This window comes from Mytilus trossulus, chromosome 14 (genome assembly GCF_036588685.1).
Source record: "Mytilus trossulus isolate FHL-02 chromosome 14, PNRI_Mtr1.1.1.hap1, whole genome shotgun sequence".
NCBI classification, from domain to species: Eukaryota; Metazoa; Mollusca; class Bivalvia; order Mytilida; family Mytilidae; genus Mytilus; species Mytilus trossulus.
Window position 1 is genome coordinate 46,792,529 of NC_086386.1, and position 19,380 is coordinate 46,811,908.

At 30.3% G+C, this 19,380-nt stretch overlaps 1 protein-coding gene across 1 annotated transcript; it reads right to left on the bottom strand.

The window, feature by feature from the left end:
• Positions 1-1,935: 1,935 nt before the first annotated feature.
• On the bottom strand, positions 1,936-17,405 carry LOC134696673 (uncharacterized). The gene is made up of 9 exons (XM_063558594.1): positions 17,345-17,405; positions 12,697-13,136; positions 11,593-11,721; positions 9,583-9,715; positions 8,813-8,929; positions 6,029-6,127; positions 5,414-5,637; positions 4,339-4,483; positions 1,936-3,827 (listed from the first exon to the last, which is right to left on the bottom strand). The coding sequence occupies exons 2-9, from the start codon at positions 13,075-13,077 to the stop codon at positions 3,793-3,795; spliced, it is 1,263 nt and encodes a 420-aa protein (XP_063414664.1). The 5' UTR covers positions 13,078-13,136; positions 17,345-17,405; the 3' UTR covers positions 1,936-3,792.
• Between the last annotated feature and the right edge of the window lie 1,975 nt (positions 17,406-19,380).

A 19,380-nucleotide genomic window follows, 5' to 3' on the forward strand; every position in this document is an offset into this window, starting at 1 on the left:
CTTGCATTTATAGTCTTAGATGGCCGTTCATCCGTTTGTGAAATGGCTATTCTGACTCGTCAAATAAACTCACCATAGATATATACCAAGATTGAAATTTTAAAACAATTGCAATTAAAAGGATGGCGTGAAACACCATTACATAATGAATAAATGAGCATCGCCAAATATTATAGACCGTTAACAAGGCAGCAGATAGCCAAATGAAATGATCTATAGAAATATAGAAAATATATTCATTGCTCCTAGTTATTTTTAATCAATTTGGGTAGCATTGTACATTACAAGCATAGATATCTTTCGTTTACACATCAGTTGATATTTAAAAATAGAAAACAAACACAAAGTAAACAAAAGAAAGATAACAAGAAATATAAAAGGGAAAATAAGCAACAAAAAAGTAAAGAAAAGAGAAAACGAAGAGAAGAAAAGAAAAGAAATAGAGAGACAAGACAGAAAAGGAAAGGAATATACTTACATTACTTACATTTTAGGAAAATCTAAATTCTACTTTTAGAATAATTGTACAATATGCGGTTGTTATAAGGTATACTCGTGTTTTGTCAAAATATAGCTTTGAAGAATCAACCGATTTTGATGTTCTGTTCAAATATATGATTTAAACTCAACTATAAGCTTTGAAGAGATGTTATCCAAACTATAATCTAAAGAGGCACCAAAATACCAAAACTACATGTCGTGGCTAATATATAAAAGTATCTAAAAGAACAGGTAGATTTAATTAGACTTCAATGTTTTTTTGGTACACTTATTCAAGTTATTGTTATCAAAAGTAAAATCACAAAAATACTGATCTCCTAGGAAAATTCATAAACTTAAGGAAAGCCTTGAATCTAATGGCAAAATTAAAATCTCATACACATCAAACGAATGGATAACAACTGTCCTGACTTGGTACTGGCATTTTCTTATGTAGAAAATGGTGGCTTGAAATATTTCATTTTCATTATCCAGGTTTAATCTATTATGTTTTAGTATACTGTTATTTGTTTATTTGATGTAAATTCTAAGTTCAAATGTTGAGAAAGTTTAAACTGTTCAAGCTCGATTTGACATTTCTCCTTACCAAAATAACGAAAAATATCAACTTGGAATTGAAATATGACAAGTTTTAAATAACAAATTTGTACAAGTAATAGACCGGTCATTTGTTCTCTAATCACATTTTCTTTTAACAACCAGTTTTCTACTATTTATATGTTAAACACATTATGATGTTATATCACTTGATGATTTATATGTGCATGGTAAATACTACACTTTGAAGACGATTAAGATTAAAGATAAAAAGAAGCGTATGAAGTTGTCATCGATGTCTACTTGTATTCGTCATTATTTTACATGTGTTTAACTGTAAAATGTTATAAAAACCAATTGCTGTAGTGGATTTTAGATTCCTGATAATAATCAGGAGTCATTGCGATATATAATGTCAGGATGTAAATGTTAATATATAAAATATAAAATTGAAATGATATTTTTCAGACACTTGAATCAGGATAAGTTGTCTTAATTCGAGAATAATATATAATATCACGATACGACAAATCGAACTCTTGTCACGATATTTTGTCAGTTTTGTCTTACGAAATCTTAAAAAGTATAAATATACATGAACTGTAGAAGAGCAAACCGATTTTTATTTACAAAATATTTATACCTACACAAATGTTCTTTTTTCAAAGTTTTTGGTCCATATCTAGCAATTGAAATCATACACCAAATGAATTAATGATGTTACCTTTCGTTAATTTTATAACAAAACTCGAATGTGAATGTGGACGAACATCCTATCATAAAAACTATGATACATAGCCACAGATTTGTCAAAAACATGAAAGAGTATATGCTGATAACTTTTATAATTATAAACTTAATCAGTCTAAAACATGAATATATACATTGTACTGAAAATTCTCCAAACAACTAATTTTCAAAGAAGTATTTAAAAAATACGTCCAGCAAACGTGTCAGAATCATATTGTCGAACACGTCAATCTACATAATAAAAGAAAAACAAATGTCATATTCCTTATTTACATGATTTTTTTTCGAAGAAACTAAGTAGGGTTTCACCTGATTGAATGCTAGAAAAGACTTTCACATACAGGATAGTTGTGTTTAGTTCCGTCATATTGACAAGATTGGGTCAACAACCAAAACTAACATAACTGGTTAACTTGTCAATACCTGTGATCTAGCAGAAATAACTGTGTTAACAAACGTCGAATTCAAAGCTTGAATACTGTATACCAACTAATTTTCGCGAGCGATTTTTTTTCTCGCGATTTTCGCGTAAAGATAAATAACGCGAAAATAAATCGTCGCGAATATTTAAGACTTGTATCTTTTCTAATTTAATTACATCAATTAAATTAGAAAATCGCAAAAATAATTAGCCGCAAAGTGGACTAGAAAGTACAAAACGCGAAATTAAGTATCCGCGAAAAATAATTTGGTTTACGGTAATACATTTTCATAAGTTTATCTAGTTTAAGCTTAAGGTAAATTTAAGGATTGTTATGGGAAAATCCTACTATTATCATGATTATGTCTTTTCGGGTCTAGCAGCTACAACTATGAGGAGAGTATCGAATTCAAACCCCATATTGCTGTACAAGCATGAATGAATTATAAAAAATGCGTCACAGAACTGCCTAGGGTTATTATACGTCAGGTTTAGTATGATTAAATGTGTTAACATTTAAAGAAAATAGACTATATACTAGCATAAACAATAGAAATTTAACCAATGACGTGACGTTATTTGAATTTTGGTGTACGAATAATAAGATTAACCATAGTCCTCTAGATTCTAAAAAGGCGAATTCATCCCTGGCTTTCAAATATTAAGGTTTGAGTTCTCTTGGTAATCCATAAAAGCGTTTCAGTCACACTTAAATCTTTTCTTTACATCACATAAAGGACAAATACGAAAGCCAAACCTTGTCTTTAACCTAACTTAGGTTGATTAACGTTCTAGAGAGTTTAAAGTAAATCGTCAGAAAAAACTTCATGATAATCAACAAAATTTCTGTCAAAACCATAAACGTTCTAGAAAAAATGTAAGATGCAACAAATCTTAAGATTCCTGACCTGGCCTTGCGGTCATAAAACTTTCGAGCACGATTTTTGTACTCAAGAACCAACCAATTAAAACACTGGATTTCATGTTTCGAGCATGATTTTTGTGCTCCGAGCACTGAGCAAAGTGTTATGACTTCAACCCCCTTGGATGTGTACATTACAGTTTGGTTGAACTTTTTCAGCAGTCAGAACTCTATTACTTTGAAATCTAAATGACTGAAAAGAATATACATTAAAATAACTTACACAAAAGCATTGCACCTACATATCTTGTTTTAAAGACGAAAACTAAATAAATCTACACTATTCTTTTGAAAAATTATATACGTTAAAGAGGCAATTTTAATTAATTTTTTTTCTGTGTTCTGAAAATGCCATGTGATTTATAAGTTCCTTAAGACAAATAACCTAGTCGATTTCTGATAATTAAAAAAGATTTGGACATATACTATTATGCAAACCTTGACTCAATATATTGTCGGGAATGGTAGGTTTTAAAAAAGAAAATAGTGGATTTTTTCTAGGTACAACGTCGGTAGGTTTATAATTATATATTACTATGTACATAAATGGATACATTTAACAGAGCATTTATCTGTATAAAAATATATTTGATATTGTTTTTAAATCTGTCTTCTTTGACAAAAAAAATGCATGCAATTGTATTTTTTTCAATATTGCGGTCTAAATTGACACTGCGCCACCATTCATATAACGCTCTGAAAAGAAACAAAATGTTTGATATTATTACCATTTGATATTCATTGACCAAAAAAAATGTAAAGAAATCTTTTCGGTTTCACAGAGTCTGTTTTTAGTAATAGCATCATTCTACATAGTATGATAATATGGCAGTTTTTCGTATTTTTCGCGTATTTTTTTATCGTTTTTTTTTTCTGCTGTGTGTGATATACATAAATATTTGGGTTCTTTGATGTATAGATATGGCATGATCTCCATCTAGCAAAGACTCTTGTCAAATATGTGCTAGGGAATTTAAGAGAGTATTTGCCGGTATAAAAACTTCTTATACCGACGATATTTGTAAAAGACTTTGATGAGTAGACTATCCATTGGGTGCTTTGAATATTAGAAACGATAAAAAAATGATTGAAATATTTGAGAAAAAAAATACTGAAATATATTTGTATCATCTGTTTGCAGTTTACTAAAAAAACAAATTGGGAGTTTATCTTTAAACAATAAACGAATGTCCTACAAAATCTTTACCTGACAAAGAAACATCCTTGTTCAATTCATTTAGTACTACTTCTGGTGTTAGTCTCTTCCTATAGTCCACGTCAAGAAGACCTATCAATATTGGGAGTATGTACGGTGGTATTTTATCAACTTTGTCCAACAACTGGCGATTAATCTAGTTTAAAATAAATTTACTGGTTTAATGAAAACAAAAAAGGTGTTTCCCACCGAAATAGGAAACAAGTATATTGAACATAAATTCACAAATGGATCGTAAGGATTATGTGTGATATGGTGAAACTTTTATATTGTATTCTTGTTACTGACTATTTGACAAATCCCTTAAACCCAAAGAACTGTATGAACTAAGTCACTATTTAATCAAGCTACAATATCCCTTATCCACGTGAGTTAAGTTAAATTGTTACTAGCTGTATGACAACGTCATGAAACCTAGCAAAATAAGTCTTACTTGTACTTTCTACTAGTATATGAAAATTATCTGAAACTGTACGAACTAAGTCATACATATTATGATATATAAGACACCTTCCTGACAACACAGTTAGTAATTCTTACTTGTTTATAACTATTTGACAAATTCCAGAAACTATACGAACTAAACATGTCTTATTAGTGGTTATAAGTCAACTTCCTGAAACCCAAAGAACTACATCCTATTTGAATTATTACAAGCTATTTGACAGATTCGAAAAAAAAACTACAAACAAAGTACAACCCAACTTGTTACGACATGACTATATGACAACGTTCTGCAACCTTACGAACTAAGCCTTGCTTTTTTCTAATTATAAATATATGACAACTTTATTCCCAAAAACTATTCTAAAAATGATAGAGTGGATTAATATCAAGAAATGCAATCCAGCCACTTCAAGTTAAGACTACCACCTTTGCCATTGGGCATTGTTTATAACTATATATTCTTGTTGTAGACATCATTAACAGAATCAATCAATGAAGGAATCAAACAATAAATCTATAAATGAATGAATTAATCGCATTTACTTATAGTTATTTTTAAACATGTCCACATAACTCATTAAATGCAAATATCTCACATAAAAATAAATATTGAGCTTACATATTGTTTAATTTTCTCTCTTGTAGAGTTCAGATTGTCCTGAGTGACTTTGATATTGATGTCTAGTTTCTTTCTGGTCAGTAAATTGAAAAGTATCATACCAAGCTGCCAGCTGTCCCAAGCAACAAGAAGACCCTTTACTTGCTCATCAAACTTATAAGGTAAATATCTGTTTAGCATCCTCTGTTCCAGAACTGGAGGACAGAGATTTGCAGTAATTGGTCCTATAAGGGACAAAATTACTATTATTGTATTAGTGTGTATCGTAATTTAAGAGACAAAAAATTATATTTACTTTGTTTTGAATATCCGTGATTTTGAAATTTCAAAGAACATTTAGATTTGTATGCACTCCTAGTATTTCAGTTCTGAACTTGTTCAAGTACATGAACCAACTAACGTTGCTATCAACAACATACAAATCTTATTTTTTTCTTTATTTAGATATTTATAGATTTGTAACGAAAAATGAAAACTATTAGGAAAATTAAGTTTGTTTTTAATCCCTAATCAGCTAGTCAGTTTGCAATTCCATTCTACATTTATAATAAGTTTTGATTAGACTATATATATATAGTTTTCGTGTATGGTCGATTAAATAAAAGTAACACATACGTAAATGATTTTTGTCTGATTTTTCCATGATTGTTGAACCGAAGTCTATTATGACGACAGATGAGGGATCATTGGGATCTCGTAGCATAACATTTGACACTGAAATATAGAAATCTTATCAAGTGAATCGTGAATGTTTTATGTTAAATAAAAATTTTGCAATAACAAAATGTATTTTGTAATAAGAAGAAAAACAAAGCAACCTCATTATATAGACTTTTTATATGCAATGAACCTGATTGATTGCCTCTGTCTATTTTTTTTTTTTAATTGTCTGTTGAAGATTTGGGGATTTATCATTCCACCTATTTTTATTCATAATGTATAGGTGATTTCCGGCAACATTCACTTGTAAAAACAACAGATAAGTAAGTGAGTATACTATGTCAAGCTTAAAATTGACCCATGTATAAACAAACAGTCAACACATTACACAAAAATAACTGCAAAGTTAAATCATATCTTAAATGTCATTCAATTTGAAAAATGATGACCCCATAAACCTCTTATAAAACGAGTTTTTACGTGAGGTGAATAACACTTCAAATATACGTCAAAACAGCAAAATTAGTCTGTTTCGGATAACTTGTAAAGGAACACGTGTTTAAAATGCATTCATAAAACTGAATTTCATAAGAGTGTTATTTATAGGCATAGATTACCTTAGCTGTATTTGGCCCAACTTTTGGAATTTTGATTCCTCAATGCTCTTTATACTTGTTTGGCTTTATAAATATTTTTATATGACCGTCACTGATGAGTCTTATGTAGACAAAACGCCAGTCTGGCGTACTAAATTATAATCCTGGTACTTTGGATAACTATTATTCTACTGAATGTTTGTAATATTTTAATGTTTCAAAAAAATGCATAATTAGAAATAATATAAAGGGTTGAATTTACATGTGGTATTTGTAGTCGTAGAATTATTTATTCGTTTAAAGGAACTACGTCGAAAGCCGACGACGAGAGTATGTGGACTGAGGCGCAATTGATTGAAGTTTGGTGTTAATACACGAGCAGGATTGCCAACTAATGGCCCCATTTGGACAAGTGGACTTCAATTGAATATCTTAGCATCTACTAAGCAATATTATATATGCTATCATCTATAAAGAAAGCTTATATTATAATACCTGCTCTATCCTTTATCAAATAACTGCTGCACACTAAACATCAAAACAAATGATACAACAACGACACAACATGGTCGAACTTTCATTCGTCAACAATACCAACAATAAGAGGTTTTAACGTGTGCTTATGTTCAACAAATATTTACATCCAATTTTCAATTCGCTTTTTCAGAATCTTAAGGGCTATGGGTAATCTTGTTGTTCGTACAACAAAAACGAAAATAACGTTACGTCATTGGTGGATTTGTCATTGTTTAAAACGTTTTAAACGAATCACAATGTTTAACTGTACGCGTTTTAAAATATTACACAGAATGCATAAGATTTTGAAATGACGAATTGATAAAAATGATGATATTTTATTTGCTGAAAGATTTAAAATCCTTAGATACGTTCATATGTTACCAATGCAAATAAAAACACCAATGATTGAATAATTAAAACCTCAAACCACCTTTAATATGCCATATCATTTTTACACATTGTTTATATTCTTCGTGCTAAGGTAAATGTATTGAAAAGTTCAAAATTCTGTTGAATTCAAAAAGTAAATGATAGAAAATATATATGGATTTGTTATTTTCACAATCGATTTATTAGTTTCGAATAGCGGTATACAGTTTTGCCTTTATTTATATATATTGTAAATATGAATTATTCATAGAACATGTAAAAATAAGTTAGTATGCTATACATGTTTGACAATATTGAAACTTGATAAACATTTTAAGAGCGGTCTATTTTGAAATCGATAATTTCAATGTGCTTATTTCAGATATATGACGTATACATGGTATACTTAAAAGTATTGCTTTCAAATTATTGCAGTTGTGTGTTAAAAAACAATTTTAACTTTGAAGATCCAAAAAATATGTTAATAAATTATATATTCTTGAATGTTTATGCAAAATTAAGCCAAGTGATTAACGAATGAATGTTCAAGCAATGAGCTTCCTGCGTTTCATGCAAATGTGAAGGATGCTTGCTTTCATTTCAGAACAATTGCATTCATTCCTTGAATGGTAACCGACAGAGCGATAAGGCTTGTTGACACACAAACACAATATGACAATAAAATGGTTCAAGCAAACAACGACTATCATAAAACTGTTTATATTGTGTTGTAATTTGCAAAAGCCTCCTTAGAATCTTACATATTAGATTTTCCATCTAAAATTTAAAAAACAACATCTCTAACTAACAAAAAATATGATTTAACACAAAAGTATTTCAAAAACCGTAGGTCTTTTTTCAAACTCATTTGTATTGATATTGCTATTGTTCATTCGTATGGCTTATATCCAATCCGAACATAAATTTTGTTTTCATATATACATCTAACATGAAATTTCCTACGTTAGTTTTATCCCAAGATACATCAACTAAACGTCTGCGTCCGTAAGGACTTCCTCATTCAATTGTTTTTAAAATACGTCAAATATTAAGTTGTTATCACATATTTTAAGGAATTGTAACCTATTAAACAAATATACATAGGTCCGCTTTGTACCATTAAGAATAGTCCAATGTTCCAAGAAAGGCTAGAAATTAATTATATATGAAGACAATTATTTACTGAGAAAACATAAAAATCAACAATTTGGTACCTTTAAAAAGGAAGACAAATATTTTAATTAGTATACTTTACATTTCAAATCTTGATGGAATATGTCTTCTTTGTGCAACTGGTATACTTTTGCAACCAAAGAGTGGAACAATTGTATTTTTTCATACAAATTTCCTCTGTAGGAGCTCAACACAACACCTGAAAAAAGAACATGTCCAAATGCTCCAACGAATAAGGTTATAATTGATTAGTATTTATAAATAATCAAACTTTGGATTCAACTCGTCTTCTAATTGGCTGACAGTGTTTTGTCTATCAGGTCACTAACATTATTTTAGTATGTGACAGTATCGTCAACAACGTTTTTTTTCGTCTTTATTTGCCGCTGCTTAGAATTAAAATTATAAGGAATGACTAATGTTTTTCTGTCTATTCGAAATTACAACAAAAATGTGATGCTCACTTTAAAATAACCCGCAATGCGAGTTATGCAGTGTGCACCACATTTTTGATGTTATTTCTTCATACACAGAAAAATATTGCAGTCATTCCTTAATTATTAAAATAATCTATATTTAGTGATGATGATCTTGGAAAAAACTATGTATTTTATTCTATATTGTCGGAATTTTTTTATTATTAATATTTCTTTTAATATTTTTGATATTTTACGTTTTTTATTCTATTTCTTTTCTGTTAACATTTGTATGAACAAATTGAGTGTTTCTTTCAATTTCTAGTACTATTATTCAGTGTACTACTCATATAGGGAATCCAAATGCTTTGCATTTGAATATCAATTAATGACATAAAGTTGAAATAAAATTGCATAAAAAATTCAATTTGCTAACCATCTATCATTTCCAATAACAGTGCTAAGTTGTCATCGTGCGCTAGTACTCCATACACCATGGGAACAAAACCTTTAGTTTGCAACCTCATCAGGGCTTGTATTTCCTCATTTCTCCATTTCTTTTTCGGAATCTAGTTATTTAAATTGAATTCATATAATTTAGATGCGACAATTTACAACCTTTGTCAATGGTATCAAAATAAAGATTGTAATTGTTGGAATACTTTTCGATAACAATAAGTAAAAACCTATAGAAGCATTTTATCTTAGAGAGAAGAATAAATAACGTATCTGTTGATATTTTATTGGATGTCTTAGACGCAGCTATTGAACAAATATCAGTTTGCGCATTAGACTTTGAGGATTTGTTCTTAAATTTGCATAGTAATTCGACGTTTGAAACAATAGACTTCAAATTTGTTTTATTTTCTTTTGTCAATTTCTTTTATTTCAAATTTTAATAATTATGGTTCGAATTTTTGTATTTCATTTTTTTAAAACTGTGGGTAGTCAAATCAATATTTATAAGTGTAAAAGTCAGAACGAAAACCAAAATATCAGTTCACAAAATTGAATATGTCACAAACTTTATCTAAATGTCTTTCATATAATATTTTAAAGAAGAATTTAAAAAATTAGAACTTGAAAGAAATGTTACAAATCCATATACTCTATAATTTATGTGGTAGTCATTGATGATCAAGTGAGAATGTAAGATGTCGATATTTGTCTCCAAGTGACAGCATTTGTTGTCTTTCACCCCAATGATAAATTTGATGAAAAATATCATTTGATGTACAAATCATTATTATTCATGTAGCTCGACAACTTGAACTTTTTATAGGTTCAAAAAAATTGCATTACACTTTATTAACAAGATACTCGACTTGATGCGTAACTCAGAGTTTGAATGTTATTATTTGATCGATTTCAAGGGGGGAAATTGAATTAAAAAACTAGTTCGGTACTTATTTGTTAATTGTACATGTTTACGATAAAACAAAATAGTTGAATGTTACAGTGATACAATTTTTGACACACTTATTGTTAATTGCTTGTGTATAGATTAACAATTTAGTGTTGGAAAACATGATTTATTTATAGTTGTAATTGATTTTCAACTCACTTTCCCTACCAGAAATAATTCTGAGGTCGGTACACTACGTCTTCTGGTGGGTTTTTTTCATTTTATTTTGTGCTTATATGATGGTTCAATCCCTTTTCAACTGATTATTTAAGTTTTGTGTTATAATAAGCCTTCACATCACTTCCCACAAAACGTTTATTTTTAACGCAGCAACATTTTAGATCTATCTGTTCAGGTCAGTAATTCAGAGGGAGTCGCTAATTCCTAATATCTTGTTCATTTTTATTTTTTTCATTTGTTGAAGGACATGCAGTGACCTATATTTGCCTAGTTCGACTTCATTTGGTCTCTGTTGAATAGTTGTCTTATTGGAATTCATACTATCTCTCCTTTTTTGTATATAAATAGAACAGATCAAATACAAAACCAATGGCATATGTTTCAGTCACCTTTCACACAATAATCTGTGGGATATAATGCTATTGTTGTAAATATCTCCGATTGGTTATTTCATCATATTTCCATCTGAATTTTACGCCTATTGTACACATCCATATTTCTTTAATTCTTAAATTTTTCCTTTTGAACATTAGTCAACCCCTTTCAAGGTTATTCAAAAATGTGTGTATATTGACATATAAAAGCATTAGTACTTAGCTATTTTGTCTGTGACTATATATTGTATTTTATAAGAACAAAATAATTCATTCGTTTAACATCAAATATGGACATTAATCACATTTATTTTGAATATTATGTTATTCATTGGGAAACTTTTTATAAAATGATGAATGAGTATTGGTTAGAATTATTATAGAAATAAAGTTCATCGTGATTTGTTTTCAAATTCTATTTTCTTTTTTTGGTTAATCACAGGACGTTTAACTTGCGTACTTTGGAAAATAAAAAATAGAAATGTACCGTTTTTCTAGCTAAAGTCAAAGAGCATATGCCATTAGTTATATCGTCACATTGAACTTTTCCAATTCCACCCGAGGCGACATCATATTTGCGTCGAAAATTCAGTTTTCCTTTCCATATATAAGATATCTGTAAAAAAAAAAACACAGGCGCCTGTAATTCAGTGGTTGTCGTTTGTTTATGTGTTGCATATTTGTTTGTCGTTCAGTTTTTACATAAATAAGGCCGTTAGTTTTCTCGTTTGAATTATTTTACATTGTCTTATCGGGGCCTTTTATAGCTGACTATATGCGGTATGGGCTTTGCTCATTGTTGAAGGCCGTACGGTGAACTATGATTGTTAATGTTTGTGTTATTTTGGTCTATTGTGTATAGTCATTCCACATCTTCTTTTTTATAACATCATATAAATGTTTTAACAGAAATGTGCTAGCAGGTATATTTATGACATACATGTACAATGTAAGCGACTTTTTTCATAATTAAACCTATTTATCTTTTTTTATTTACGCCTTGTGTATTTACAATCAATCTTATTTTTCTTTGTATTTGATTAGCTCTCTCTCTAAGTACTGTGTTTGTATTTTTTTCTTTTTACTTTGTTCATCCCTCTTCACGTATAGCTTCCAATGCTTATCTTCTTCCGGAATAGATGTTTTTAACATCAATGCTTTTAAACTTCGTTCATTATTTGGACTTTTTATCTTTTTTTTATTCGGGCGTCACTGATGAGTCTTTTATAGACTACATGCGCGTCTTGAGTTAAATCTTGGTGTCTATCATTTGTTTATTCGTGTAAAGCTCCCACGATATCGACCTTTATAATATCTTGTATAGTATCTGTTTTCATTATTATATGACAAATACTGTGAATTCATTTATTTTCTTTGGTACTAATTTTCATGGATTATGGAAAACGTACATGTTCGTGGATATTTGATTTCCAGGTTTTGAGAAATTTTGCAAACAAGCCTATAGAAAATTCCTTATTCGTTGAATATTTAATTTCGTTGTTCATCTTAAACCACAAAATCCACGAAAATTGGTATCCAACGAATAATAATAAATCCATAGCAGTCCTATTCGACGTCTTCATAGACTTACCCATTCTGGAAGTGTAAGGATGCATTTTTTAAGACAAGAATCTTTTTTGTCTAAGATAGCAGTGAAAATCTTCTCTTTATTCCCAAACTCTATCCATGGCTTCCAATCAACCTGAAGACAACCATTGTCAGTGTCTTTATCATGTTTATATAACCCAAACTCTAGTTCACCACGTCTTCCAAACAAATTAACCAACATCTGAATCATATGTATAACACTCTCGAAAAATGGTGTCCTTGATTCTCTAGGGTCAGTTCCTTCTTCAACAAGACAACACCTGGTTTCCCCAGTTCCACGCCGAATGACAACCTGAGCTGCGCTCCGACTTGCGTCATCCTTACCATTATTTGATTCATGGTGCTCTTGGTATTCTTCGTTCATTGTGAGCTCCGATGGAAATATGTTAGCAAATACTCTGTAACACTTTGAGGTGATACGCTCTGAAATGTGAGATGTAATCCTTCCGTTAGTTGTTATTATTTTAAAATGAAGGGAAATCAAAGTCAAAAAAGACTTTGTATATAATTGTATTCTCAAGGATATAGCTTTTAAAAAGGAGGTTCAAAAATATTTTAAAACCGACATATTTAATCATGTCTATCTATGTTAGGAACCAAATTTTCAGTTGTTGTCTGTTGTAAAATCATGTGGGTTGATGCCCTTCTGAGATTTTTAAACTATGATACTATTTCCATGCACTCAACCTGTCAAGCACGTGCTTTGAATGTACAAGATGTAAACATGTAAAAATTACCTTTAGCCTTTTATTTTACAAAACAGATATAATTTTGAAAGAACTTACTTTAAATTGTATTCTAGTATTTTCTCTTAAATTATCATATATCGTATGTGTAGATTTTTTACAATAACTTAAGTTAGATTTAAAAGAACTGTAAGAATAGCAGCATTTCACCTCGAGTCCAGATGAAAAGTTTGAAAAACGCCTGAATCATTCAAAATACATGTTAACGTTGAGGTTTAAACAGACATATTAGCATAGAAGACATATATGTAGCCTTGGGATCTGAGAGATCAGAAATAATTCATTCAACAATGTAATTTATTAATTTGGCTTCATACTTTTATCTTATCCAAAACTGAAAAGAACTCTATCATAATTCTGACGTATACTCAAACAGATAAAAAAAAAAAAAAAAGCTTAATATACTGACCGACTTTAGAAACGCAACACTAGATTATTTTTGTGTTATTTTTGAATGAATGTGTCCCCGTCAAAAGCGATATCTGCATGTTACAAACGCCAAAATAATTTTCAGAAGGGTCAACGAAGTCTGTCTGCCATGTTTTTGGGTTCTGTTTTACACCTTCCGGTTTTGTATTTGTTCAACCCATTAATTGGTTTTGGCTAATATGCGGTTGGAACTTGAGGGCTTTTAAGGTTTTCCTTCAGACGATTCTTTGGCAATTCAGTTGTTGGGAAAAAATTATGGCATGAATCTGTACTCAATGGCACTCGGCAATTTGATTAGCAGTTGACGTTGCGGCCGTAAACATGTCTGGCAAATGACGTTGCGTAATCAAATTCTGTTGACGTGTCATTGTCTTTAAACGTTTATCTGTTTATTGATGGCCAGCAACAAATCTTGTCTACTTGTATCGTTGTCGGAAGGACAGTAAGACGAGTTTTTGAAGTCATAGAGTATGGTTGCAGCACGTTCATGTTTTAATGTTTGCAGTAATTTTGTTTTTTGTTTCTCAGTCTTGGCAAAATGGAGATGCAACATTTTTAAACTGGTTTAAGTGAGGCAAAGAATTGAAAGAACTGTTTCACAAAGCAAAACAACTGAAACAATCTTTCATGGGTCCAACATTTCGCTTTAAGAAATTCGTGCGACTTTAAAAATTCGGTATGTTCAATAACCACAGGTAAGTCAGATTTTGATTTTTTTACGGAGAAAGAAGTATGATAAGCATGCGAAGTAGTTGTAAGAAAATCTAAAAAAGATTTGGTTAAAAAAATCAACAAAATGAGTGTTGCGTTTCTAAAGTCGTTCAGTATATGTTGAGTTAATTGTTCAAAACCTTTGAGTGTTGAAATATTATGAATCATTTAATGTATTTGTAATGCTTTTGTATATCGAGACAGATTTTATAACACAAAACCTTGCTTGACCAGTTTTCTTTCATTACTCAAGCATCCCACCCAATTTACAACCAATGATAAAACCTGCTATAGATGCAAACAATTAGCTGGATATATAACCAATGTTATTTCAACTGATCGGGCAGACCTTACGTTATATTTGCATGAGGATAGACTTACTGAAGATGTGTGTAATTAGAATGTTTACCGTTATAATTTTAATTGATTTCTAATCACCTATTAGTGTCATCAAAAGAATTTACAAAAGAATGACTAGACACGTCATTGATGAGTTTGTCCTAAAACACCTATCTATAGATTGACTGGTTTATTATAAGCGAACCGGTTGAACCTCGCCCAGTCAAGTGAAATAAATCGAGTAATACTTGCCAAGTAAGTTATAGAAAACTTGTGACAAACTATCGGTTTTATTTATACAACAGTAGGTGAATATAAGTTTAGTTGGTACTTTAAATGCACGTTTGACTACACTTTTAGTAATTAGTTAGGCGTAATTACAGCATGTTTTGTTCATTCGGTATGATTAACCAAAAAGGATATTTAAACACTTCTATAATACTAAAATTACGAGGTCCAATTTGTCAGCCATCATCAGGTAAAAACGACAAATCCAAGAATTCAACTTTATATATAGCTAATATAGGACAATAGTGTTGATTAAAAGTTACACCACTCCAGACCCTTTTGTTTTCCACATAATTAATATTGCCAACAATTAACAAGTTCCGGTTGCATTCGATACCGATACCAATATTATTATATATATTCACCTACTACCTATTACCTTATCTGTACGTTCCGCATCTGACAGGCGCACCACCAAAAGTTGTATGTAGAATGCTACATGTATAAGACGGGTCATATGATCACAGGGTTGACACTGCTAAATTTAATCATTGTCAATTTGTTCCCTATTGTAATAATTTAATCAGGAAGACTTTCTAAGATGACCATACGAAAACTAAAAATCTGCACTTGAAAACAAGGCGTATGGGTAGTTTTAAACTTTTTAGCGGGCATGACGTAAAACAGCAAATCAAAGAGTTCAACTTTATTTGTAACTTATAATATAATTATTATATAGGACAATGCTGTTGATTAAAAAATACTCCATTCAAGGACCTTTTTATTTCCAAATGATTAATATTACCAATAATTGATAAGTTCCAGATCGACGGGTTCAAGAAGAAAGATTTTCAAGCAGAGAAAACTGTGCATTAATTATATGTTTCTTACGTCGTAACTACAATCCCCTTCCCCTTCATGAATGTGACCTACCGAAATAGACTATTTGCCAGATTTTATATCACATAAGCAACACGACGGGTGCCACATGTTGAGAAGGATCTGCTTAACCTCCCAGAGCACCTGAGATCACCCCTAGTTTTTGGTGGGGTTCGTGTTGTTTATTCTTTTGTTTTCTATGTTGTGTCATGTGTACTATTGTTTGTCTGTTTGTCTTTTTCATTTTTAGCCATAGTGTTGTCAGTTTGTTTTAGATTTATGAGTTTGACTGTCCCTTTGGTATCTTTCGTCCCTCTTTTATAACCGGCATGAATTTATCTGATGACAATGCCAATACTACAATAATACTTACGCATAGTAATATACTTTAATTCAGTCACGGACTCGCGATTTCACGGATGTGTTCTTGTTTACTTTAAAATCATAGGATGCATTATTATTTATTTTATTTTTGGGGGGAACACAATTTTCACATTTTCTTTTTGCCATGTAGCGTTTATTTTGGCTTTTTTTCTAAATAAAGTTTTTCTTCCAAAATTCGGAATTGTTTACCAATAAAAAACATTTCACCAACAAATAAATAAATTGTGCACCAATTTGTCATTTTTTGGCAAAATGTTTTTTTTTAGTCATATCTATGTCTTTTTACATTGTTTTAGTGAAAAAAAATATCAAAGGCTACTTGTGGACTATGATTACATACTTGAGTCTCAATAAACCTATTACACATCAAATTACTTCTTGGAATACAATATTATGTCCTATAATTTTCACAAAGTCAATTTTACTCAACTCGAATAATTATAATTGTTTCAATGGGATAAGCTGAACTTTCAATTCTCAAAGATGTACTTCTTGGAATAATGACCTATTTGAATAGCAACATAAAATTATAATTTGGGGGATATATGTGTTTTTCTAATAATCATAACATTCATCATGTTCCAGGAAGTAAATAGAAATCACGTTCTCGTTTACCATGTTTATAATTAGAATAGATTTGTGATGACATTCATTCAACCTAAAAATCATTTAATCTTATGAAATAAACGAAAGGGTAGACGATAACGTAGGTCTTCTATTTCATCTAACATGTCTAAGGTACTAGACAAATGAAAAATCTGATAAATATCCAAATAAATAACTCTTGATGAATGTTTTTAAATAATTTCAAGCATTCACAATGTACATAATAGTTTGGGTTAAACCCCTAACAAAACATATAAATGTTTATATTTGGATTATTTCGTAAGGTCTTTATATACATAAAAAAAATACCTTTTAAAAATAATGTTCTTTCTGTCTACAAAGGTTTGTCTTCATGTATTTTAGAAATTCCCAAATCTATATTTACCTTTTTAAATTTAAATAAAAACAAATCTGGAATTTCCCGGATAATGTGTAGTTGAGCACAGGGATTCGAATAGAATTAATTCAAATATGTTTGAATACCTACAAATTCACACGAAACATTACTGAATGTTTTTGACACGAGATATTACGGAGGCCAAACTTTTATCATTTAAGGAATTAAATATCATTTTAATATGTATTCTTTTAAATCTCTTTTCTACTACAAACATTTGGAAAGTATCACTGTTCTTTTGCTTTTTCGCGAAATCTTTTCTAATAAGTACTGGTCTATTCCATTCACTATCCACAATAATTGATGCGTTCGGGAACCTCAATTTGTCAGATTTCAATCCGCTGCTGGTTTATGGATCTATATGTAACTCTTGATGAATGTTTTTAAATAATATCAAGTATTAACAATGTACACAACAGTTTGGTTGAAACCCCTACAACGAAGTTTGTTTTTCATGCACACGTATAAAAATTGCGGTTTTTATCCAACGCAATCATAGGTTTGAACGTAGTTTTCAATTTAGACTCGATTATATTTTTTTCGTTTGGGCTTGTATCATATTTTCCCTCCGGGTTATATGATCCGTTCATCCTATATTGACTCTTAAAATTCAAGAGTCTATCTAAATTGAGGGTAAATTATATGGCCTTCAAAATACGATTACGACCCCTAACATCACTGAAGAGACATATATTGCTTATAGATAGATAGATATAAGCAATCTATAGATAATCTATATACAATTTATATATAGATATCATACACTTTTTAAAGTTTATTTTCAGATTATGACTTTGATATATACATGATATAGTGTATCAACAGACTGCAAAAACTTACACATTGGACCTTTTAAGTGTACTAAAGATGCAATGACAATTCATTTGTAATTTTAAAATTAACATGATAAAGGCAAAATAGTTTACCCAAATTGTGCCATTGTCTGTTCTACCCTCAGAATTGTCTCTAAAGACATATTTGATATCAAAGTCACATCTCGAAGAGAAAGAAACTCAAAGTGCGTCTAAAAAGCAAAACATAACATACTTCGATTAATAAGATTATACAAATAAAATTATAAATTGTCAACACAGTAAGGTAATGACGATGCCACAAAACGTTTTCTTTATATTTTTTTTTATCCTGAAACGTCATTTTCATTTGGACCGTCAGGTTATAAGTATGAACTTGGTGGATATAAAGTGGTGTTTTTTTTTATATTTCTCACAGCGATGTGCCATTCAGCGAATGATTTAAAAATAAAATCACAAAAATACTGATCTCCGAGGAAAATTAAGAACGGAAATTCCCAAACAAATGGCAAAATCAAAAGCGCAGACACATCACACGAATGGATTGCAAATGTCATATTTCTGAATTGGAACAGTACTATTCTTATGTATAAAATTGTGAATTGAACCTGGTTTTATAGCTAAAACAAACCCTCTCACTTGTAATACATTCGCATATAAATCGTACCTTTATTGTATGGATGTTTCTTTGAGCGGAAATGACTTCTGTTGGTTTTGAACCATGATCGAAGATAATTTGACCAAATGTTAAATTTGTATATTGTTTCTTCAACGTACTAAATGCCAAAGATGAATATATTTATACATACATTGAATTCTCTATTTTGCAGGTGGAAATAATACAACTGTACGATGGCATACCATTTTTGTTTCAATGTGTTGATGAACGAACTGCTTGTATGGGCAGCATTAGAAAATAACAAATTCCTTCTCTCACATTGTCTGTAACCAACAGAAGATGGAGTAGGTTGCTAACTTAAATCTTTTTCCAGGTCTTACATTTCATTAACTTACCGATATAGTTTTGAATTTGACATTCCAGCAGCGATCTACATCTTCACCTCTTGGAATTTTCTAATATTGTAGACGTTGCTATTTGTCTCTGAGGAAACGAATCCGTTCATAAATAGTGTTTC